We start from the raw sequence: 18,327 nt of genomic DNA, 5'->3' as shown, positions 1-18,327 counted from the left end.
AAAAATTTGCATCTTTCACACAAGTGTATTATTTGGGGCCTGTGATTGGTCAGATCGATACCGCTAGGCGGGAAATCGCGAAAACAAGATGGCGCCAATGGGCGGAGCTTCAATCAGCTTTAGTGATTGGTCAGATCGGTACCGGTAGGCGGGAGATCGCGAAAACAAGATGGCGCCAGTGGGCGGAGCTTCAATCAGCTTTAAAATGTGTAGCAACTAATGCAAAATACTAATTATTTAAGTATTTTTGCCTGTAATTTATTAATTGTGCATTAAATATATGATAAATAAATAAATAAAATCCCGTTTATATTATGATAAGTACAACGTAATCAGAGGTGTAGTCATTCGTCGTCACGTCATTTCCTGTTTGGACTGGACAAACTCTGCACCTGAGAAGACATCTGTGGACCTGATGAAGGCAACTGTTATCCAAAAGGTAAGTTATAATGTTGTTTAATTGCTTCTCTAATAGCACGTGGGTCCGGTTGGCTTGTTTGTGCATGTTCTGTATGCTCTTCGCTGCTCGTTTTACAGTTAGAAAGCAGCTAGCGCGTGATGCTAACCGTGCTAGCGGACCTATAAGTTAGTGATTCTGTTTACAGACTGACATGAGGGAATCAGCGATGCTTGTCATTTTAAACTCGTTTTCGATTGCACTATATTTGTAACTGCTACCTTTTCTGATCTCATAAAATAGTCTAGCCATCATAATAACGCGTTGGCATGACTAACGTTTCAGTATGTGAAGGGGAGGCTATTTCACCCAGTACAGTATCCTGATATGCTACTGTTAATATTACTACAGTTATGCTTGCTTTAAACACATTAAGACACAAATATGTGCTCTTATTACTCCTGACTATAATAAAATATAGGCTACTCTGAATATTATTAGAACTCTGTTTGATTCAGTCTTATTAATACTGTCACTATTATTGCCTATAATATTAATTGTGAATGAAATCTATGAATGAATAGTTATTATCAATTAACATATTCCTTAAATATCATATAATAAAGTATTAAAATAACTTGAATGCTGTTTACCATAATTGATCAATTTATTTAAAACAAGCTTTTTGAATAATAGGTCAAATGAAATGCAATGGTCGTGAGAGTCTTTTTCTATGCGCGCAGACACATGGGATGATGGCTGAAGTGAGTCAGTGAAGGAGAAGATCAAGATCTGGAAGAGGGCATGCCGTTTACAGACACAGATGAGCTCCAGGGCAGATTCAGCAATCATTATAAAGGTGAGTTCAGGGTTTCCATGCATAAGCAGTGCCATGCGACCAGTGCTCCTCAGAAACAGATTATTTGCCACAGTTATCAGTCACTGAATTATGATTGTGTGTGTAAGAAGTGAGTCACGATCACTTACTGTACATCTAGCACAGGCACAATGTCTCGTATCACTCTCATACATACACACACTTGAACTCAGTGCCGTCCAAATGTATCTAGTTACCAGTGTCCCAGTAAATCTAGTGTCCTCATAGACCAGTATTCTGTCAAACTTACACAACACACTCAGTCAAAGTCAAACATCAGGAACATGCTCTTATGATGTCCTCATAAAACTGTGTCCTCATAGACCAGGATTCTGTCAAACTTACACAACACACTGAGATTCTTCTGTCAAGTCAAACATCAGGAACATGCTCTTATGATGTCCTCATAAAAGGGTGTCCTCATAAAACTGGTGTAAAGCTACACACAACCTGACACACTGTAATGAAAACACATGTAATGTGATGCATAAAAGCCGTGAACATTACCTTGTGGTAGCATTTAAATATTGAAATATTGATTTGAAAACTTTAACTTTGTAATCTTGTATATTATCTCAAATCAGTATTTCATGTGCAAATATTTATTGATAGGTAGCTGTGTATCAGGACCCTTATTATCCTGTCAGTTTATTTTGTATTAATTACTGACTGACTGTACATTATCCTTTATATATTCCATTTATAATGCTTTTTTTAAACTCTTAGGTGAAGTGTTTCTGTATGTAACGCTTAATTTCATATTCTCAGATGAGCCATAAGAGCCAGTGGTCATCAGACAGTGATTGTGCTGCTCTGACTGTGGGTCTAGACGAGGTAAGTGAGAGTTGTGCTGGAAGAGAACGAGCAAACGAAGCAGAGACATCTGTGAGATCTAGTGTTCACACATTTACACCACTGTTTCATGTCTAATGTTATGTTTTGTAGACTCTCAGTGAGGTTGAACCCTCCACTCTCGAAATGAAGAGTCCGTCCCCGTCCCAGTCAGAAGCCAGAGATGTACAGAAGGTATTGTTTTTTTGGAAATTAAATTAGGGATACAGCGATATGAACATTTGGGCCGATAACTGATCATTCTTTATATTCGAAAGCCGATATCTGATATATTAGCCGATGAATCTAAATCCAAAATTTGATATACTTTGAAAGCCTGATTACAAAAACGAAACGCACATCATTTAAAGCCAATGTCCCAAACACTTCAACATAAATCAAACATAATAGTACAGTGGCCTAATGTAAGATTCCTTAACTTTTAAAATGAATTTTACATTCATATTTCCAACTTTCTTTATAAAAAAATGACAACACTTTACAAAAAGGTTTCATCTTGTTAGTATTAGTTAACATGTACTAACAATGAATGAACAATACTTCTACAGGATTTACTTAACGTTTATCTTAACGTTAATCTCAACATTTTCCAAGACATTTTAGGATCCAGTGTTGTATCTGTTAATTTAATGCACTGTGAACGAACATGAACTCACATATTTTATTAACTCACATTAACAAAAGTTTTTCAATATGAAAAGCAATTTCACCAGATGTCTTGAATAGCTCTATTTGGAAATAATTAATCATTCTAGAATGATTGGTGTGATTTTGTAGGGGTTTGCATCTGCATAGAAAATAATAAATTGCAAGCAGAGATAAAAAAAATGAACAAAGATGTGAAATAAACAATGCCTCATATATTCCAGGTAAGTCTAACAGCATTTAGGTACAGAACTTGAGTAATCAACTGTAAAATAACACGGCAGAGTCTTTACATAGCCTGACTTCACAGAGGCCTGTACTGCAATGTCACTACCACAGATGGGTATGAATGATAAAGCAATACATTGTGCAGCCCTACAAGTTAATGTTCATGACTTTAATGCATCACATTACATGCATGTTCATTACAGTGTGTCAAGTGTGTGTGTGTCTTACACCTGTTTTATGAGGACACCGTTTTATGAGGACATCATAAGAGCAATGTTCTGATGTTTGACTTGACTGGAGAATCTCAGTGTGTTGTGTAAGTTTGACAGAATCCTGGTCTATGAGGACACTAGATTTACCGGGACACACATATGGAATATTAGGATCGATACTGATAACCCATAATTCACAGCTCATTGTGGCTAATACCAATAGCGAAAACTATTTGTGCTTGTCAGATTAAATATAATCATTGAAGAAGTTGGTAAAAAATAGCAACCTCTGTTTGGCTTTCAATAAGTGATACTAAAATTATTATTTATTTGTCTTTTTTATATATTTTTACTACTTTTTTTTTCAGATGATAACTCTGAAGAATCAGATGAAACCTGAACAAGATACAGCAACTCTAAAGGTATCCAATAAGTTAATGTAATAACTCTGTTTCCTCAGAAACAGATTATTTGCCACAGTTATCAGTCACTGAATTATGATTGTGTGTGTAAGAAGTGAGTCACGATCACTTACTGTACATCTAGCACAGGCGCAATGTCTCGTATCACTCTCATACATACACACACTTGAACTCAGTGCCGTCCAAATGTATCTAGTTACCAGTGTCCCAGTAAATCTAGTGTCCTCATAGACCAGTATTCTGTCAAACTTACACAACACACTCAGTCAAAGTCAAACATCAGGATCATTTTCTTATGATGTCCTCATAAAACTGTGTCCTCATAGACCAGGATTCTGTCAAACTTACACAACACACTGAGATTCTTCTGTCAAGTCAAACATCAGGAACCTGTTCTTATGATGTCCTCATAAAACGGTGTCCTCATAAAACTGGTGTAAAGCTACACACAACCTGACACACTGTAATGAAAACACATGTAATGTGATGCATAAAAGCCGTGAACATTACCTTGTGGTAGCATTTAAATATTGATTTGAAAACTTTAACTATTTTGTAATCTTGTATATTATCTCAAATCAGTATTTCATGTGCAAATATTTATTGATAGGTAGCTGTGTATCAGGACCCTTATTATCCTGTCAGTTTATTTTGTATTAATTACTGACTGACTGTACATTATCCTTTATATATTCCATTTATAATGCTTTTTTTAAACTCTTAGGTGAAGTGTTTCTGTATGTAACGCTTAATTTCATATTCTCAGATGAGCCATAAGAGCCAGTGGTCATCAGACAGTGATTGTGCTGCTCTGACTGTGGGACTAGACAAGGTAAGTGAGAGTTGTGCTGGAAGAGAACGAGCAAACGAAGCAGAGACATCTGTGAGATCTAGTGTTCACACATTTACACCACTGTTTCATGTCTAATGTTATGTTTTGTAGACTCTCAGTGAGGTTGAACCCTCCACTCTCGAAATGAAGAGTCCGTCCCCGTCCCAGTCAGAGGCCAGAGATGTACAGAAGGTATTGTTTTTTTGGAAATTAAATTAGGGATACAGCGATATGAACATTTGGGCCGATAACTGATCATTCTTTATATTCGAAAGCCGATATCTGATATATTAGCCGATGAATCTAAATCCAAAATTTGATATACTTTGAAAGCCTGATTACAAAAACGAAACGCACATCATTTAAAGTCGGCATGAAATCAAATTTGACAAATCTTCTTTTTATATGTAATATTGTAGTGTTTATTATAAATGATTTATCTGTGCACTTCATTATTTTTTCAAAATTCATGTACCCTTATAATCTTTAATCAAATACATTACCCTTCCCTCCCCCCTCGAAAACGACCTCTCTTCTCTTTTGGTCATGTGCCATGGCGAAAGGGTGCGGCCAGAGCCCATGAGGGTGCGGCTATCGGTGTTTGTCTCGTTTCGCGGGAGGCTCATATAAATATGGTCTGATTCCTGCCTGAAAATTTAGCTGCTTGTCCTTGTTCTCGTCGCTGGGCTCCTCAATAAAAAAATCCTTCATGTGAGGGTAACGGTGGGGGAGTCCGGTGGAGAGAAATCCTCCACAACTGAATGTAAACTGGCATTCAAATCTGCCTCCATTTTGTTTGCAACGCCCAACCTCCAACGATCCAATCAATTCCCGAAGGACGAAATCAAGCCCCGCCCTACATTTTTTTCTAATTTCAGAAGCAGTTTCACTCGGATATACATCACAACAAGGAAAAAATGACAATCTCAACTTCCATTTCATGCCGACTTTAAAGCCAATGTCCCAAACACTTCAACATAAATCAAACATATACAGTAGTGGCCTAGTTTGAACCAGTGTAAGGTTTCTTAGCTTCTAAAATAAATTTTACATTCATATTTCCAACTTTCTTTATAAAAAAATGGCAATACTTTATAAAAAGGTTTCATCTTGTTAGTATTAGTTAACATGAACTAACAATGAATGAACAATACTTCTACATGATTTACTTAATGTTTATCTTACTTAACGTTAATCTCAACATTTTCCAAGACATTTTAGGATCCAGTGTTGTATCTGTTAATTTAATGCACTGTGAACTAACATGAACTCACATATTTTATTAACTCACATTAACAAAAGTTTTTCTCTGTTAGTTCATGTTAGTTAATGCAATAACATATGTATTGTGAAGTTTTACCAAAACATCTATTGCCTTAATAATAATAATAATAATAATAAATCAAATGAAATTAAAATGTTATTAGACAACATTAAACTTAAAATGAAATGGCCTAAAGAGCTGAAGGAACACCCCTAAACCTGAGGCTTTGTTAGATGGTTTTAGCTCAACGGAACACAACCTATATATGATAAATTAGATATTTATACAAAATAAACACAATATTACAACTTATACTTGCACAAAATCATGCACAGATTAACTTGAGCTATTATTAATAGTAATCAACTATTACATAGTGAAACTCCTGTTGTGGATGCGCTCCTCCCAGGACAACACGCTGAAACACAGCAACTAAACCCAAAGAATTCACGACGTTTTTAATGCAATAGTTTGCTCATTATAGTGTTATGTATATATGACAGTCCCAATCATAATTAATGTTTTGCTGACCACCGGTGTGGCCTACAGTGAAGTGTTTACTGTAGCACTCATTAACTCAGCCAAATGCATCCTATATGAGATAAATCAGATATATAACAAAAATAAAAAATATTACAACTTACAATTCCACAAGCGAACTCTCCCTGTAACAATGCGCTGATTTCACAGATTTGTGATTCAAACATTTCAAAACCATCACGGTGAACAGCGCACATCTGAAGCTGAAGGAAGAAATCCATTATTTATTAGTGTTAATATAGCGGCCTAATTTTCTTATCGGATTGACAACGACAACATCAATGAGCATTTATTTTCATGCATCCCTGATTGGTTATGACCATATATTTATAGGGTTTTAACTTTATACTTGATTACAACTTATGTCACAGTGTTTTAAATCTTAAGTCACTATTCATCTCATTAATTTGATCAGTATTAATACTGAGTGGTTTGAAATGTCCCATCATACCTGAATTAGTTTGGCGTCATCAGCCTTCTTTTGCTCAAGTATATCATTGATAATGTAATGTTTTAATTTTATGTTTTATGACAGTGATCAGTCAGTGTTAATGGAGTCAAGTATCTGTGCTGCTTCATTTGGAGAATCTCTGAATCCTTTGTCTCTAATAGATGTTTATTTTTTCTTTCTTTGCCTTGCTTTCAGGTGAGCCCTGAGAAGGAACAATCATCATTGGAGGATCAAGACTGTGTTGAGATGGTAATAAAAAGAGCATTGCATCATTTTAGGAAATGCTAGTCTAGAAAGAACTTTTTCACATCATCTTTGGGGCTGTTTTACACCTGGTCATTTCATTGTCAAAACAATTCCATTTACACTTGGCCACATAAATGTGTCTTCACAAAACGGACATAAATCCGATCTTCAATTCCCGCGCTATATCAGATTTAACGGTGTTCACGTCATCGAAAGCTACCGCTATGAGCAGCATTTTTTGTATCATCAGCTAATTTTAAGATCAATAGGAGAGAGAGTAGCATCAGCACTGGTAAAATCATTTATTCTCACTACTTTTAATGAAGATGACTGTGTGTTGAGCATCTGCGACTTACTTTAATTTATTTTTAGTTTGTATTTTGTGCATCAGCATGCTGAAGAGATCCTCAGCTACTCATCTGCAGTGATGCGTGTTGCAGAAGCGCTGTCATATCTCACTATAACGTGTCATATAGCCTAAAATACGCTGTCACCTGTTTATTATTTGGCATTTTTGGGAGGAGTAAAATTCATAGTGTTACCATTAATTACCTTTACTCTAGTGACTGACCACAGTCTAATCTGTCCCTCCACAGTTTGAACCAAAAGAACCGAAAATATTTTTACGCCTCATAATAACATAAATTGTCTTTGTGTTTTGCGCAATTGCTTTGGTAAAGCATCTCTCAAACATACTAAAATCAAAAGCACAATATGGCTCAATGCCCTTATCAAATCGCAAAAGACGATAAGAAAGTAAGTCTGTAGTCTGTTGTGCTGCGTGTTTCAAACTGAAGAGCACACTTTGCTCGCTCGATCAGCTCATGATCTGGCTTTTTCCATGCCTCGTTTCACAGGGAATGAATGCAGTGAACTCCATCTCTGCATGTGCCATAAGTTTAACATGCATTTGGGAACGCAACCAGCACCAGTTACTCTCTATTTTCACATTCGCATTATATCCACATTTTTTGTAGTAATACAATTTTTCAATAAGATGCGTTTATAAACCTGTTTTCACTTAAACTGCAGGTTTCTGCCAGTATAACAGCTTAAGTGAAGAAATTAAGAAAGTATTATAACCTCTTATTGTAAAATAATATACTCATTATAAAATATTAATTTTTCATTGACAGTATTAGTATATCACTGTCTAGGCGATAATTCTAATAATAGTGATCTTAGTGAAGTATTATAGTTGTTATTAATATGATTATTATTATTAAACGGTGCCATTTGTCATGTTTCATAAATGACTTCTCAATACAGGTTAAACTGAAGATGTTCTTGTTTTAAATGTCTCTTTTTCTTTAAGATGAGATCAGTATGACGGACTCTGATGCCAGTGATCCTGATGAAAGCGGTTCTGAAGGTGATGTTCCTGCTGGAGCTGCAGGCGTCTCCAGTAATGTTGGTATGTGTCAACTAATGATGGGTACACACCAAAAGATTTTACATCTTATAAGATTTTCAAAATGTGATGGACCACAAACATGAGGACAAAAAATCCTAGATTTAACCGTTTTGCTCATATAGTGTGTGGTGTGCCATGATGTGAAAAGACCGTTAGGGTTGGGTATCGTTTAAATTTTAACGATTCCGATTCTGCTTATCGAATCCGGTTCTTAACGATTCTTGGTTTCGATTCCAATATTTATTGGAGAGAAAAAAGAGAGCAAATACTTTTTTCTACCTTTTATTCTTGTTACATTTAGGCTATTACCAGTAAAACTGTGACAATGCATCTTAATTTACAATATACTGTATATATATATATATATATATATATATATATATATATATATATATATATATATATATATATATATATATATATATATATAACACTTTAAGGAATTATAGACTCGACTCGTATTAATTGTCTGATGTATTTATTCATGATCTCTATTTTAAACAAAACTGGTTCTCATTTTATCCAGAATTATGCGGCTCTAGTTTGTCTTTCTTGCATGTGATACAATTCGCTGTATTTTCATCTTTTTTTGAAAAGCTTAACCAAACTTTCGAAAGTCTGCTGCGCTCCGCCATCGTAAATATAACGTACAGCGCATGTGCGGCAGGCAGGTCCTGGCAGATCAATACAACTGTAAACAAATGCTCACTGACATTCACCTCGCGCATGTGAGCATCACCAAAGTAAGGAATCGATAAGCGGAATCGAAGTGTGCGCGACTTATCGAATCCCCGGTTTTTGGCATTTTGGAACCGGTTCTAGATACCCAACCCTAAAGACCATGCAACCAGAGTCTCGACTGTTAACACTCTAGAGACCTCAGAATAAGCATGGCGGACGATATGCAGGAAGCAATTGCGATGATAGTGTTTGGAAATGTTTTACACAACACGTTGTGTAAACATTTGCGCCACAAATCAACAAGCTGATCCTCCATCTCTGCTGTCCACATCAATTTCAGTTTGTGCTGCGCCATGACTGCGTTTCTTATGCTTCCGTCTTCCTTCATCTCGCTTTTTGATTGGATATGGTTTCCTTTCACGTGATAATCTCCAGAGCATGCGCGTGTTTGTCCTCGGGCTTCCCCCCACATTTCAGGATTTCTGATCGTAAATATTCCACATGTTGAATATTTGCGATTCGCGATCAGGTCGGCTCTGACGTTCTTCCGATCAGGTTCGGACACTCTTAACACACCTCACACCAAGGGAAAATCTGATAAGATAATCTATAACCATCAAGATAATCGGGACACAGCTAGGATTTTCAGAAGGGGGAAATCAGCCCAAAATCAGCCTGATTATCTTTTGGTGTGTACCCAGCATAACAAGTTTGTGTTTATGAACATGTTTATTATTATTTTAAACCAATATATATTGTAGTGCAATTTTACGTTAGTATTTTCACCAAAGAAAAATGGTTTTAAGCCAGTTATATTCACTGAACAAAATTATAGATCTAAGTTCTAAGACTTTTTCTATGTACCCAAAAGGCCTGTTTCTCTCAAATATTGTTCACAAATCTGTCTAAATCTGTGTTAGTGAGCACTTCTCCTTTGCCGAGTTAATCCATCCATCTCACAGGTGTGGCATATCAAGATACTGATTAGACAGCATGATTATTGCACAGGTGTGCCTTAGGCTGTCCACAATAAAAGGCCACTCTAAAATGTGCAGTTTTATCACACAGCACAATGCCACAGATGTTGCAAGTTTTGAGGGAGCGTGCAATTGGCATGCTGACAGCAGGAATGTCCACCTGCTGTTGCCCGTGAATTGAATGTTCATTTCTCTACCATAGCCGTCTCCAAAGGCTTTTCAGAGAATTTGGCAGTACATCCAACCGGCCTCACAACCGCAGACCGTGTGTAACCACACCAGCCCAGGACTTCCATATCCAGCATCTTCACCTCCAACACCGTTGAGGCCAGCCACCCGGACAGCTGCTGCAACAATCGGTTTGCATAACCAAAGAATTTCTGCACAAACTGTCAAAAACCGTCTCAGGGAAGCTCATCTGCATGCTCATCGTCCTCATCGGGGTCTCGACCTGCAGTTGGTCGTTGTAAACGACCTGCGTGGGCAAATGCTCACATTCGATGGCGTCTGGCACTTTGGAGAGGTGTTCTCTTCACGGATGAATACCGGTTTTCACTGTACAGGGCAGATGGTAGACAGCGTGTATGGCGTCATGTGGGTGAGCGGTTTGCTGATGTCAACGTTGGGAATCGAGTGGCCCATGGTGGGGTTATGGTATGTGCAGGCGTATGTTATAGACAACCAACGCAGGTGCATTTTATTGATGGCACTTTGAATGCACAGAGATACCGTGATGAGATCCTAAGGCCCATTGTTGTGCCATTCATCCACAACCATCACCTCATGTTGCAGCATGATAATGCACGGCCCTATTCTGCAAAGATCTGTACACAATTCCTGGAAGCTGAAAACATCCCAGTTCTTGCAGGGCCAGCATACTAACGGACATGTCACCCATTGAGCATGTTTGGGATGCTCTGAATCGGCGTATACGACAGCGTGTTCCAGGTCCTGCCAATATCCAACACAGCCATTGAAGAGGAGTGGACCAACATTCCACAGGCCACAATCAACAACCTGATCAACTCTATGCGAAGGAGATGTGTTGCACTGCGTGAGGCAAATGATGGTCACACCAGATAATGACTTGTTTCCAGACCCCCTGAGACCACACAAAACTGCACATTTTAGAGTGGCCTTTTATTGTGGCCAGCCTAAGGCACACCTGTGCAATCATCATGCTGTCTAATCAGTATCTTGATATGCCACACCTGTGAGGTGGATGGATTATCTCGGCAAAGGAGAAGTGCTCACTAACACAGATTTAGACAGATTTGTGAACAATATTTGAGAGAAATAGGCCTTTTGTGTACATAGAAAAAGTCTTAGAACTTTTAGTTCAGCTCATGAAAAATGGGGGCAAAAACAAAAGCGTTTAGAATTGTTCATAGTGTATGTATATATATATCATACTATAGTGTGCCAGTAGATAATATCAAATTACATTTCTAAACATTCCTTTTGCCATTAATTGTAAAAATCAGTTATCAATAATCAGATATTATTATAAATAACAATTTTTCTAGAACAAAATGAATGGAATCAGTACCAAACCAATAAGTTTATCATGTTCATGTTGGTCAAAAACTTTGAAAAGGAGATGTTTAACACAACATTCCATCTCCAGAATAATGTTTTGAATGTCATTTGAAATGTAATTTTTAGAGATCAGATGTATAACCAGTTTTAAGTTCTAGATGCAGGTTTGAGTTACATCTGAGTTTCTGATCTGTCTATAACTGATTTCCTACAGGTGTTCAGAAGATGCCTATCGAGAAACCACTGAAGTTCCTCAAGGTACCTGAGGTTTAAATCTGAATATGACTACCATTGTAAGTACATGAGCTCTCATATAGTTAGAGTTTACTAAAGCATGTATTCTTCTGTACAGAGAATGAACATGAGGCAGGAATTGAAAACCTTGTGGAAAGGACAAAAAGTGTGCTGGTCAAATGCTGAAGTTACAACTGTAATTGAACATTTTAAGGCACATACACTCACCTAAAGGATTATTAGGAACACCATAGTAATACTGTGTTTGACCCCCTTTCGCCTTCAGAACTGCCTTAATTCTACGTGGCATTGATTCAACAAGGTGCTGAAAGCATTCTTTAGAAATGTTGGCCCATATTGATAGGATAGCATCTTGCAGTTGATGGAGATTTGTGGGATGCACATCCAGGGCACGAAGCTCCCGTTCCACCACATCCCAAAGATGCTCTATTGGGTTGAGATCTGGTGACTGTGGGGGCCATTTTAGTACAGTGAACTCATTGTCATGTTCAAGAAACCAATTTAAAATGATTCGAGCTTTGTGACATGGTGCATTATCCTGCTGGAAGTAGCCATCAGAGGATGGGTACATGGTGGTCATAAAGGGATGGACATGGTCAGAAACAATGCTCAGGTAGGCCGTGGCATTTAAACGATGCCCAATTGGCACTAAGGGGCCTAAAGTGTGCCAAGAAAACACCCCCCACACCATTACACCACCACCACCAGCCTGCACAGTGGTAACAAGGCATGATGGATCCATGTTCTCATTCTGTTTACGCCAAATTCTGACTCTACCATCTGAATGTCTCAACAGAAATCAAGACTCATCAGACCAGGCAACATTTTTCCAGTCTTCAACTGTCCAATTTTGGTGAGCTCGTGCAAATTGTAGCCTCTTTTTCCTATTTGTAGTGGAGATGAGTGGTACCCGGTGGGGTCTTCTGCTGTTGTAGCCCATCCGCCTCAAGGTTGTGCGTGTTCTGGCTTCACAAATGCTTTGCTGCATACTTCGGTTGTAACGAGTGGTTATTTCAGTCAAAGTTGCTCTTCTATCAGCTTGAATCAGTCGGCCCATTCTCCTCTGACCTCTAGCATCAACAAGGCATTTTCGCCCACGGGACTGCCGCATACTGGATGCTTTTCCCTTTTCACACCATTCTTTGTAAACCCTAGAAATGGTTGTGCGTGAAAATCCCAGTAACTGAGCAGATTGTGAAATACTCAGACCGGCCCGTCTAGCACCAACAACCATGCCACGCTCAAAATTGCTTAAATCACCTTTCTTTCCCATTCTGACATTCAGTTTGGAGTTCAGGAGATTGTCTTGACCAGGACCACACCCCTAAATGCATTGAAGCAGCTGCCATGTGATTGGTTGATTAGATAATTGCATTAATGAGAAATTGAACAGGTGTTCCTAATAATCCTTTAGGTGAGTGTATAACCAAAGAAAAACTGGCCACACTGACTGAATGCCAGCAGTGTAAGACCGCTGAGGATCCTTTCCGTGGGTTTTCAATTTCTGCCTCACTCTCATTCTCTGTACAGAATAATACATGCTTTAGTAATCTCTAAACACATGAGAGCTTTTGTACTTACAATGATAGTTGTATTCTAATGACACTATACTCTTCTAGAGCTGATGTACAGCCCAAACTAACTTTGTTGAATACTTTTCCTGTTATCTCTGTAATTCTGCTTTGAAACTTGACAATTCTGTTTACATTTTCTGGAAATAACAGAATTGTCTTTAGGTAAACCGTCCCTTGTAAGTCGGTTTCTCTACATGTTGCAGCATTTATTGCATGTTGAGTGAGTTCATTTTATACATTTCAAAGCCTGTTTAATGACGTCTTTAAATTGTGCCTGTTTCCAAGGGCTGTTTTGTCAATCTTTTCGAAGTTTTGAATGGTTCATCTGCTTGTCATTTTAATATGTCAAAACAGTAATGATACTGTATGCTTTCTGAAAGATCACACAGTTGTGCAAGTTTTATTGACCATGTTTTTAAGTTTGTGGATGTCACTTTCCCCTTAAAATGGTATGTCATGATTGTATTACATGGTAAAACTGAAAAAACTCAATGTTTATGATGATATTATTGAAGTCATAATTAAAGCACTTCTAAAACACCTCTGTCCCTGTAATGTTGCAAGTTGTTTTGTGTATTGTATTTGAGATCCGGTACTCTTAAATCACCTTAGTCTTGGTAATACACCGTGTTGTCAGGTTTGTGTGTGTGTGTGGGCATGTACCATTAAACACACTCGTCCTTATAATGTTGGATTATGCAGTTGTGTATTGTGTTTAAGATCCAGTCCTCTTAAATCACCTTAGTCTTGGTAATACACTGTGTTGTCAGGTTTGTGTGTGTGTGTGGTCATGTACCAGTAAAACACATTGGTCCCTGTAATCCACTGAAATGACATATTTAGTGTATTGTAAAAAGAGTGTCCTCATAATCAAGTCGGGCCCCAAAAATCACAATTATGTCATAGGCGGGAACATTTTAGGATGGGCGGGAATGTCCTTGTGTACCACCAAAATATCATATGGTAATATTTTCTGTTCTGTTGTGTGTATAGAACATTTGAAGTCAGATTTGTGATCTGCAGATTAAAACAAAATTTTTGATATTTGTATCATCACTGTAGGGCATTGGGAAAGGGGTGTCCCCATATACCACCACCAAACTTGTTTGGGCATCAGTGTCCTTCTATACCACAAAAACAAGTATGTGTGTGTGTGTGTGTGTGTGTGTGTGTGTGTGTACGTGTGTACTTGTCTGTGTGTGTGTGTGTGTGTGTGTGTGTGTGTGTGTGTGTGTGTGTGTACTTGTCTGTGTGTGTGTGTGTGTGTGTGTGTACTTGTCTGTGTGTGTGTGTGTGTGTGTGTGTGTGTGTGTGTGTGTGTGTGTGTGTGTGTGTGTGTGTGTGTGTGTGAGAGAGAGAGAGAGAGAGAGACACGGGCGCGATCAAACAGTGGAAACATAAAAACATACTCCGTCATTTAAACTCCTCCAACAAACACATAATTTCCGCTGGGGTAAACTGCACTGAGCGGTTGAATGCGCTTACTCGATCCGCCATGTTTTTTGTTTTGAAAAGTGTCTTATTTTACCCAGAATGCATTGCAGTGTAGTCCTACTTAAGATAGTCAGAGTCTTAAGTGTCTGATTTAGATGTCAGACACTTAAGTGTCTGAAGTCTGACTATCTACTATATCTAAGCCATAATCAAAGTCTATCTTTGCTTTAGTTGGGTTCTGGACTCTTGACTTAATAACATTAGTTTCTCTCTTGCTGCTTAAAGCTGGGGTAGGTAAGAATGGTCTAAAAAACTTATTTTTCAAATTTGTTTAAACTGTATATATATGAATACATAATTAAAATGTAAGTATTCTGAAAAAGAAAGAATAAAAATCGAGTGTATGTAGACCTCTAACGACTGTTTTAAAGACAGCTCATTATTTCTTAGAAGGCTGAGGAATGGTGTTCCACAGGGTTCTGTCCTCGCACCGATGTTATTCAACATCTACATCCACGACTTACCGGAAACAACATCCCGGAAATATGGTTACGCTGACGACCTGGCCATTATGATGAGACGACAAACATGGGAGCAGATGCTGAAATCTACCCCGTCTACCATCTGCCAACACTAGCGGGAATTGCCCCGGCCGGCCTCCGACGAGAGGCTGCTACCCTCGCTCTTGCAAGGAAAGCCCAAAGATACAACTGGCATATCCTGCACAATACCACCACAACAGCACTGCCTCCTCATAGACTGAAGTCCCGCCACCCGTACAACAAGGCGGCACAAGACCTGCTCAGGTCCATCCCTGAGGACCTGTCTACAGAGGCATGGCTCGCGGCAGCCTGGAAGCAGGAGTGGGAGTCAGCAGGGCCCTCACGAATCCACCGTTACATCTATGACCCTGGAGGCGGTCTTGAAGGAGAGGATCTGCCACGCCGGCAATGGACTCTGCTAAACCGCCTGCGAACTGGGGTTGGACGTTACAAAGCATCGATGAGGAAGTGGGGCCTGGAGGACAGAGCAGTGTGTGAGTGTGGGGAGCCAGAGCAGACCGCTGAGCACATAATCACCATCTGTCCACTGTATAAACCACCCTCGGAGGCCGGCCTCTTCGACGTGGGACCTGAGATGAGAACGTGGCTGAGTTCTACTGAGCTGGACATTTGATGACGACACACGAAAGAAGAAGAAGCTCATTATTTCCATTCAGTCCACCCTCTCCCTTCTGGAGTCCTTCCAAAACACATGAACGCGCGACTCCGACAGCTGAGCTGGAAGACGTATTATTTACCTGAGACAAGCGGAGAGGAAGGAGTGCAGTGCATGTAGCATCATGTCAGAATCACATGTAATAAAAAAATCTAACTTTATCATTATGAATATAAACAAATAAGATGTATTTTAGTAGCCTACAGTACTCACTATCAAGCTATCATATCGATATTGGTAAAGTTTAAAATATATATTTTTTGATTCGCTAACGAGCTAGTTATAACTATAAGGCAAAGCTAAAAACAGGTTGCATTGATACACGTTTTTCCATTTCCATTAGTTGCACTGTGATGAAGATGAATTTCGTGTAAGATTCATAACATATAACGTTAGGCCTACTAGCTGTTAAACATGTATTTTGTTATGTAAAGTTCCCCCCACAGCGGAGCCTGCCGTGAACGCGCAGGCTAGTAAACATGCAGGGTCACCGATGACGACGGATAAACAGTTATGGCACATTCACTGGTAGGGACGAAATGCTTTACATTGACTGGCCTGCCCATACTTTGACTACAAACTTGGTCCTCAAATCATTACGTATTATGCAATACATGTTATGTAACTTTATAACGTTGCACTCTTTCTATGAGTTATAAATAGCTAGTAAGATAATATAACGGTAACTAACGTTGCAGTAGGCTATGTAAATAATTATTCTAGTGATATGTAATGCTAAATAAGGTTTGCTAGTACATTATTTTAGCAACATGACAAGCCAGTGAATTAGCAGGTTTCAATTGTTGCTTTGCACAGTGCGTGACATTTTATCTGTATGTTATGCGGCTAGAGTTTTAACACTGAGTCAATGGGCTCCGACGGGCTTGTTTATCGTCATCGGTCTTTTTCCGTTTACCTGTCTTTGTTGTATGAGCAGGTTCCACTCAAGAAATTGGTAGTTTTGGTTGTTTGTCCGCCATTAGCACAGCTGCTCGGCACACCGGCAATCTTGATTTTGAATGACGGTACGCGCTGTGCAAGAGAGGGGTATGGTGACCGGGAGGGGACATGTTCGGTTCACTTATTTTTGTCGTGGCCACAACATATAAACTCGTGGGAACGTGATATTAAGTCGTGGGAACGTCATAATATCTCGTGGGAACGTCATATTAAGTCGTGGCCACGAGATCATTTTGTTGAGGTAACGACATCATTATGTCGTGGCCACGCGATGCAAAGTCGTGGCCTCGAGATCATATGTTGAGGGAACGATATATTTTTCTCGTGGCCACGAGATCATTTTGTTGAGGTAACGACATCATTATGTCGTGGCCACGCGTTGAGGGAGCCACAGCGGCCAATACTGTAACCGTACCATAGACTGGGCTACAGCAGAGATGGAGATGACAGAAGAAATAACATTTTACTTTAAATTAGGAATGTCATATAAAGATATAGTGCGGTCTTTGGCATTAAGACATGGGTACGTTATAAATATAAGCGCATTCTTAGACTTTTTTTTGTCGCACGCATATTTAGGGACCGTCTCAAAATTACATGCGACATTGGCATAAACGTTTCTAACTTCAATAGCATTTGAAGACAATGACTTACAGTCATAAAGCCAATTGTACATTGTTCACCCAGGTCTCATGTATGATGCACACCTTTTAGATTTTTAATATTTATTACAATAAACTGCTAAATCATATGCAAATATTGTAGGCCTATTTCACATACTGTATGGGATCATACACAAAATATGACAATATTTAAAGCTCAATATCATTTGAAGACAATGACTTAGTCATAAAACCAACTGTATATTGTTCATATAGGTCTCATGTATGATGCACACCTTTAATATTTTTGATATTTATGACAATAAACTGCTAAATCATATGCAAATATTGCTATGAATTTCACCACTGTATGGGATCATATACAGAATATGACAATATTTAAAGCTCAATAGCATTTGAAGACAGTGACTTACAGTCATAAAACCAACTGTACATTGTTCATATAGGTCTCATGTATGATGCACACCTTTAATATTTTTGATATGTATGACAGTAAACTGCTAAATCATATGCAAATAATGCTATGTATTTCACTACTGTGTGGGATCATATACAGAATATGACCACATTTAAAGGTCAATAGCATTTGAAGACAATGACTTACAGTCATAAAACCAACTGCACATTGTTCATCTAGGTGTCAGGTATGTGGCAGTAGTGAAATATGCCTACAATATTTGCATATG

The 18,327-nt window shown here is 38.5% G+C and overlaps 1 protein-coding gene across 5 annotated transcripts; it reads left to right on the top strand.

Moving 5' to 3' along the window:
- Positions 1-346: 346 nt before the first annotated feature.
- Positions 347-13,947, top strand: LOC308695827 (uncharacterized protein). 5 transcript variants are annotated; one of them, XM_081374053.1, is made up of 11 exons: positions 347-439; positions 1,141-1,256; positions 2,043-2,108; positions 2,220-2,300; positions 3,580-3,633; positions 4,400-4,465; positions 4,577-4,657; positions 6,916-6,969; positions 8,282-8,380; positions 11,792-11,870; positions 12,629-13,940. In XM_081374053.1, the coding sequence occupies exons 2-9, from the start codon at positions 1,221-1,223 to the stop codon at positions 8,294-8,296; spliced, it is 453 nt and encodes a 150-aa protein (XP_081230179.1). In that variant the 5' UTR covers positions 347-439; positions 1,141-1,220; the 3' UTR covers positions 8,297-8,380; positions 11,792-11,870; positions 12,629-13,940. The 5 variants fall into 5 exon arrangements, with proteins under 5 accessions (XP_081230179.1, XP_081230180.1, XP_081230178.1 ...); XM_081374054.1 differs by having other exon boundaries at positions 11,792-11,835; positions 12,629-12,641; XM_081374052.1 differs by having other exon boundaries at positions 11,792-13,947.
- The last annotated feature ends 4,380 nt before the right edge of the window (positions 13,948-18,327 follow it).

The sequence above is a fragment of the Scardinius erythrophthalmus genome (genome assembly GCF_964197995.2).
Source record: "Scardinius erythrophthalmus genome assembly, chromosome: 9".
Classification (NCBI taxonomy): domain Eukaryota; kingdom Metazoa; phylum Chordata; class Actinopteri; order Cypriniformes; family Leuciscidae; genus Scardinius; species Scardinius erythrophthalmus.
This window is presented reverse-complemented; position numbering and strand designations above follow the sequence as displayed.